The sequence below is a fragment of the Malania oleifera genome, chromosome 13 (genome assembly GCF_029873635.1).
Source record: "Malania oleifera isolate guangnan ecotype guangnan chromosome 13, ASM2987363v1, whole genome shotgun sequence".
Classification (NCBI taxonomy): domain Eukaryota; kingdom Viridiplantae; phylum Streptophyta; class Magnoliopsida; order Santalales; family Ximeniaceae; genus Malania; species Malania oleifera.
Genome location: NC_080429.1, coordinates 13,400,333 through 13,407,697, shown reverse-complemented (window position 1 = coordinate 13,407,697; position 7,365 = coordinate 13,400,333). Strand labels below are relative to the sequence as shown.

General features: G+C 36.4%; 1 protein-coding gene across 1 annotated transcript; it reads right to left on the bottom strand.

Annotated features, from left to right (window-relative positions):
* Nucleotides 1-255: 255 nt before the first annotated feature.
* LOC131145497 (probable (S)-N-methylcoclaurine 3'-hydroxylase isozyme 2) lies at nucleotides 256-2,471 on the bottom strand. The gene is made up of 2 exons (XM_058094597.1): nucleotides 1,464-2,471; nucleotides 256-1,090 (listed from the first exon to the last, which is right to left on the bottom strand). Exons 1-2 carry the CDS (start codon nucleotides 2,451-2,453, stop codon nucleotides 476-478), a joined length of 1,605 nt encoding a protein of 534 aa, XP_057950580.1. The 5' UTR covers nucleotides 2,454-2,471; the 3' UTR covers nucleotides 256-475.
* Between the last annotated feature and the right edge of the window lie 4,894 nt (nucleotides 2,472-7,365).

The following is a 7,365-nucleotide window of genomic DNA, read 5'->3' as shown; positions in this document are numbered from 1 at the left end:
TGCACTCAATGCATTTAGAGACACTTTGTCCACTTTTGCCAATTGAGTTGTCTACGTCCTGAAGCTTAGTGCATTGAATGCCATTTTGCCAACTTTTGTCAACTATATATACATTTTGGGATAACTCTTCTTTTAAACACTCTTTTTAAGTATTAGAGCCATCCATTTATACATAAAAACATGTAAATATTTATGCAAAAAATGAGCATGTGTATATGCTAGAGCATGAACTAAAAAATATAGATGCCTTGAGAATTTGATAAAAATGTAGTTTGCATAAACTTACAAGCTCTTTTATTTTGGTAAGATACACACAAAAAAAAAAAAGGAACATCACTTGAGAATTTGACCCAAAAGCCAAATTTTTTCGTCCATATTATGAAATACAACTAACATATAGATCATTTATTCAAACTTGTCGTACATGCTATTTCAACATGACTAGACAAACTATCAAAATAGTACTAAGGGTAATTTAGAATTGTGATCTTTTTTTTCTCGTTGGTATGAGCACGAGAGGATCCTCTTTTTGCAATGTTATCCCACACTTCTCATTCATATCAAGCTGATCAAGGGTCATGTTATTAGGAAGAGACCAATCAAAGTGGTGGAGCAAAGCAGCTAAGGTCAAGTGAACTTGCCTAATGGCCATTGGATATCCAGGGCAAATTTTCCTTCCCCCGCCAAAAGGCAAGAACTCAAAATCATGCCCTTTAAAATCTAATTCGGAATTTAGAAGCCTTTCAGGCTTAAAACTTGCAGGGTCTTCCCATATTCGAGGGTCTCTACCAATTGACCAAATGTTCACTAGAACTTGGGTGTCTTTTGGGATGTTGTAGTTCATAACTTGACATTTCTCGGTCGACCGACGAGGAATCAATGGTGCTGCAGGATGTAGTCGTAGGGTTTCTTTCACACACGCTTGCAAGTAGGGAAAGCGAGTTATGTCTATCTCTTTCAAGTAGCCCTCCGGAGCTTCCTTCTCCAGTTCTTCACAAATTTTTTTCATGACATTTTGATTCTTAAGTAGTTCTGCTATGGTCCATTCAATCGTTGAGGTACTAGTATCGGTTCCTGCAAGAAAGAGTTCCTGCACCAACATAAATATAAGTCCTAATTTTTATTAATAAAAAATATACATCTACTATTTTTAAATTTTAGACAAAAGAAATAAATATGATATTACTATTTCATCTTAATTTCATAGACATCCAATAATTCATCACAATAAAAATTGATTGATCATATTTTTAAAAATCATTTAAAAAATTGAAAATCAAAAGAGTTTTCCTCAATTATTGGAATCAGAATAGCATCATTGCTACTTCAAATATATATATATATATATATATATATATATATATATATATATAAACCATAAAATTTCAATAAATGTAAGAATAATTTTGCAAAATGAGAGAGAGAGAGAGAGAGAGAGAGAGAGAGAGAGCATATATGCATACCAAGAACAGAACATCGACCTGATCGTCAGCAAAATTATTGTGGAGCAAAACATCCAAGAAGTCTCTAGTCTTACTCTCCTCACCTCTTCTCATTCTCTCTCTCTTTTCCTTCATCGTATCTCTCCACACCTCATACAACCTCTCACTGTACCGATACGCCTCTCTCCTCCAACCCTGAATATCCAATTCCCCCAGAAACGGATACAAATCAGAAATGTTAGGTTTGGTCCACAGCTCCATCAGATTCCTCACTATATCACACATACCCTGCCCCTCCCCTTCCTCCAATGCCATGAAATCCTTCGACATCAAAACGTTCCCAAGCACATTAAACGCCGTCGAAAAAATCACCTCCCTTATCGCCACCAATTGTCCTTCCTTCGTCGCCAAAAAGTCCACCATCTCCTGAACCTTCTGGGCCCTGATGTCCATCCTGGAGTCCAGAATCTTGCCGCCGAACAGCTCCGTCCGGCACAGCGTCCGCATGAACTTCCACTGCTCCGTGCACTCGAAGGTCCACCCAATGGAGAGGTGGTTCCGCTCGGGGCTCTTCGCCGGCGACACGTGCGGCGGCAGCCGCCCCGAGAGCACGCGGTCGTGGGTCTTGAGGATCTCGATGGCGGCGGCCTTGTTGGAGCCGACCACCACCAGCTGGGAGCCCATGCGGAGGGACATGAGGGGTCCGTGGGCCTGGGCCAGCTTGGCGAGGTCCTCGTGCTGCTTGTACCCAACGGAGGCGATGTTGCCAACGATGGGCCACGGGAACGGCCCCGGCGGGAGGTTGTGGTGCTTGGAGGATCTGTGCTTGAGGAAGAGGAAGAGGAGAGGGAGAAGGAGCAAGATAGGAACGGTGAGGAGATGGACATTGTTGCCATCTGCTGAAATGAAGAAAGGTGAAGAAGCACCTTGCGTGGCTTCCATGGTGGTCGATGTTATAAGCGAGTGCAGGATCAGATAGGCTTGGATTGGTGAAGGGCTTCCAGGGTTCATGCGTATTTATAGATGCGCAGGAAGCAGGATGGACGTAGTGGCTGATAGTGAAGGCGTTTTTTTTGTTTTTCTATTTTTGTTAAAAGGCATGCGTATATGACTTCTCTTGTACCCTTTTGTAGTTTTCATTGCTGACATAAGTAGTGTTGAATGAGAATTTGGCCCCGAAAAACGACATTTATACAAACAGTTTAGTGGTAATTCAGTACAAACAGTTTAGTGGTCCGCTCTTCTTAGGTTTGGTGAAAAAATAATTTTCCGTACGATTTCAAAATTTTAGCAATTTCTTGTAAGGTTTAATGATTTTTAAAGACCTTTCTGAGGTTTACTAAAAAAACAAAAATCTCCTTTTATATTTTGTAGAAAAATAATTTTTTTTTAAATAGAGATTTGTATGCTTTTATCAAACCTCTAAGAATGTATGTATCATTTTTGAAACTTTAGGATAAGTATGTGGTATTTTGAAAACTTTAAGGAAAGTTTCTATTATTATTTTTTTATCAAATTTTAGAGGAGATGAGTGTCTTTTGCCTAATTTAGTATTCTGTTAATTGCAAAGAGACGCCTTCAAGTTCAACTCTATAGAGGCCAAGTTAATGTGCACGGGAAAAATTTCTGTTAAAGTGTTTACTTACAAGCTAGTTTCTACCCATGCCATAAGATTTAAAATTCAATAATCACAACATTCGTGTTAGTATTTAGATTTATACAAGTGAAAATTAGGTTTTTTAAAATATTACAGGACCCACGGAGCTAGGGCATACACCAACTTATACTTTTCAGCTTTACTTGTATGCTTTCAAGTCCCAATCTTGAGAATGACAGTCAATAGAGGTGAGCTGCATATATCCTACTACTGTACGTGCAAGCTAGGACTGTGGGAGCAAGAAAAGTAAGATAGAAGGCGAACAGCTTTAATGCAACGAGAGCTTTTGAAATTTCACACGACTCCATTATATGATTTGTAATGTTAAGCATCAATTCTATCAACGTCTATTTTTATTAGTGCTTGTCAAATAGAAGTAATTTTGAACGAGAGGCATAAAGCCAATTCCTTTTAGATATTATTGACAATGGGAGAGAGAGGTTTATTAACTTTAAATTTTAGTAGGGAATTAAGGTAACTCCATTTGGATAAAGAATTTTAGTTGGAAAAGAAAAAAAAAGAAATTTAAAAAGAAAATTTATAGTCTATATCATTTTTTTTTCTAATATTATAAATTGTTGTAACGTTCCCCGGTGGGCGGATGTGCCCTGGGATGGGCGAGGGGTAATAAATATTGAAAACTGAAATGGAGTTGCCACTAACCGATTATTTACCTAGGTACGGTTAGAACACTAATTACTACTCATTTAATTGGTCTCTAAACTAATCTTACGTCAAGGAACTAGTAGCCTTGACTAGTCTGTTTTTACCATAATTAGGATCGAGAGTTCAGTTATGCGTGAAGAAGGTATCAGCACCCCCTACACATCTGTTCTTCAAGCATTCTTTAATTAATTATGAATTATCCCTAAGTTGAATTCAATGGTCTTTAATGAATTCATTTAAAATAAAATAAATAAGTAAAAGTTAAAAATGGGAATGAAAATTAAGATGTGATTTAGAAATCCCCCGTGACCCCCCCTTTTTTTAAAAAAATTATAGGGACACACTCATACAAAAATCGAAAATAATAATAATAATAATAATAATAATAATAATAATAATAATAATAATAATAATAATAATAGAGCTGTTTTGAATTTTTGATATGATTTGATTTGTGAAATCATGTATTTATAGAGTTAAAAAGTCATATTTTCGTATTACTCAAGTTACTTGGAGTGTTTCCCAAATTTTTACAAAGTTTGGGACACAAGCAACATAATTTGGAAACTTTTAAACGCTGTTTTAAAATAGCCATTACGAGGTTCAGGCGTCTGGTGATTATGAGTCAAAATGTGTAATTAGGCATTTAATTCATGCATTAAAAATTATAATTTTGATTAAATACCAAATTATGTTCAATATTTTAATAAGTGAGCTCGTTTGATAATTTTTAGATAATTATCCTATTTTAGCTTGAATTTACGTATCTTCGTGTTTTATTGTTTCAGGATAATTTTTGGAAACTAAAATCGAGATAAAAATGAAAGAAATCAAACATCGAGTGAAGAACCATGGGCGTGTGTATATGGAAAGACTCTGAAAATTAAATTTGAAATTAAATATACGAGACCGTGTGAACGAACACGTGTTCACGTCGAAGTGTGCATGCTTGAAGGCCGAATGGTGGGCGTGAGGCAACCAAATACATTGCAAAGGAAGGGCTTATAAAACCCCCAAGGTGTAGTTCAGGTAGTAGTGCGGGTTGCAGGAGTGTCTTTCATGAGATCAGGTGTTCAAACCCTCCTGAACTCGTTTCCGCCCCTGGACTCCTGAATTTACCTTCCCTTTGGAGTTGTGGGGTCAACTTTAAGGGGCACAGGATTAGTCACGTGGACCGTAAAATGGACACGTGAATACTCAGTGCGTAATCCAAAAAAAAAAAAAAGGAAGGGCTTATAAATATAAGGTCGGCCCATGAATATTGATGTGACCACGTGGAGGCGAGGCGAGTGTATGGGCGTGCATGTGATGGAGTGGGCGGGCTGAGCCCGTGCGTGCGTGAGTGGCCTTGCTGGGCGTGTGTGTGTGTGTGAGTTGAGAATTAATTTGAAGCAAAGAACAGAAGGAGGGCCATGGTTTTGTGTGGGCTGGAGAAACAAATTGGAATTGAAAAAATAGTGGGCTGGGTCTTTGATGTGACCCGGCCATGCAAAGGCTAACAAGTAGCTTCCGTGTGTGTGTGTGTGTTACCTGGAAGATTGCATGCAAGGCAGCAGCTGGGGGCAATTTTGTGAGTGTGTTTGGAGGGCAAAAACGAGAAAAAGGGGGTTTGTTGTTGCTTTTGAAAAGGGGGAAGGTATTAAAGGAAAAGGTAAGCAGTGTAGGGCTGGGGAGGAGTAGTTGCGTGTGGGGGCTGTTGGAAAACCTAGGGAGCTGCGCCGCCGCTGGTGTGGAGACCCGAGCAGCTGCAGCTATCTACATGGCCAGCGACTCCTCTCTCTCTCTCTCTCTCTCTCTCTCTCTCTCTCTCTCTCTCTCGTTAATTAGTTATTATTATTTGTTTTCATTTTCTCATTCATTACATGTTTTAATATTTAATTTTGGTTAATTTTTACATTGAATATTCTTATTTGGAGTTAATGTTGTACTTAAATTTTTGTTTAAGATAGTTGGTGCATTAATTTATTTTATTGTTAAAGAATTTTGTTTAGTTCTCTCTCTCTCTCTCTCTCTCTCTCTCTCTCTCTCTCTCTCTCTCTCTCTCTCTGTTATTTTAATATTTGTTAGAGTCTTGTTAAATTCAGTTCATCTTTTTTATTTAATGTCATTGTTAAATTTAACTTTTGTTTGAGGTTATTTAGAGTAGTTGCTTTTATTCTCTCTCTTTTAGTTTTGAATCTTAAATATTTATTAGAATGAAATTTTATTTGGATTGTTTTTATTATTAAAGTAAGTTGGTTTTTCTTTTTAATTAAAGTCATTAAATCTAATTTAAGTTATATTATGTGTTGAGTTGGCTTTGTTGCATTTATTTAAAAATTAATGTTGGATTTAAATGTTTGTTCAACTAGTGTGTTAAGATATTTTGTTGTTGAATGACTTTTTGTTTAGATCCTTAGTTTGCTTGTTTGAAGTTTTTATAGTCTATTTGGATGATTGAATGAATTGTACTAGGTTAGCTTAGTTAGTTTATTTGTTTAATTGTATGATAGTTATTCTCCTATCTATGCACGCTATGTTCTTGTTTTAGGTTTTAATTTGTTTTAATTTCGCCACAAACTTTCAAAAACCCTAATATTTTGAATCTGAACCATATTCAGTAAAATTTTTTTCTCATTTTCTTTTTCCTGTTTTGCATTATTTTAAAACTAATCTACATTCTCTGAGGAGATGATTTGACTTTTTTGGGTTAATTATTACACGACGTAACTCTTATACTTGGGATAACTATTGTACTACTCATTTTTAGAAGTGAGTCACCTAGACTCATCGGGATCAGTTGCTTGGCCTTTGAAATTCAGCGTAATATCAAGGTCAGAATAGGGTTAGGCATTTGGACTCACTGGGGCACTAAAAAAAAAAAGGTTATTAGTGAAAGATCAAAACTGTCACTAATACTTCTAAATTCGTCACTAATAGTATTAGTAACAAATTTATAAGTATTGATGACGATTTTAAATTAGTTGATATATTTGTCGTTACTACTAATTATTAGTGATGAATTCTAAAACTGTCACTAATAATGTCGTATTAGTGACGGATTATAACCGTCACTAAAACCCCAAAATCGTCACTATAAATTCTATTTTGGCTCAGCACAATTCGTCACTAATAGTAGTGTAACGCCCCAACCCTTTATACAACCTCAGAGTGCTCCTACACCTGTATAACACACCTGTCTCTGATAAACATACATATATAACCCGCCCTGAAAGGGGCATACAGGTTTTTCATATTGATCTGTATTCTCATGCACAACGAAAAACATAAACATTCATACAAAATCTAATAGACATACCAGAGTTCTAACTGTATCCTTACATACATTCATATGTACTTAAAACATAATATGTTCTCACAATCCCAAAAAAGACATTCTGAACTAAGTCTATTACATATACAAAATACTTAAGTAAACTACACACAATACGACGCTCCAAGTCCCTCTAGCAACTAAAATCGACATCCTGTAGGACCTGAAACAAAGGTTGTATGTTGGGGTGAGACACTTCTCAGTAAGGTGAAAGATATTATATCAGTATGTGACAACATGTGTTTAAACCAGTAGAAAGAAGTTAGATGTAATTCCTGAAATAGATA

Coding starts and splice junctions, on each gene's coding strand:
- LOC131145497 (XM_058094597.1), bottom strand. CDS start 2,453: ATGAACCCTGGAAGCCCTTCACCAATCCAAGCCTATCTGATCCTGCAC. Junction 1,091..1,463: donor AGGTCGATGTTCTGTTCTTG/GTATGCATATAT, acceptor ATGTTGGTGCAG/GAACTCTTTCTTGCAGGAAC.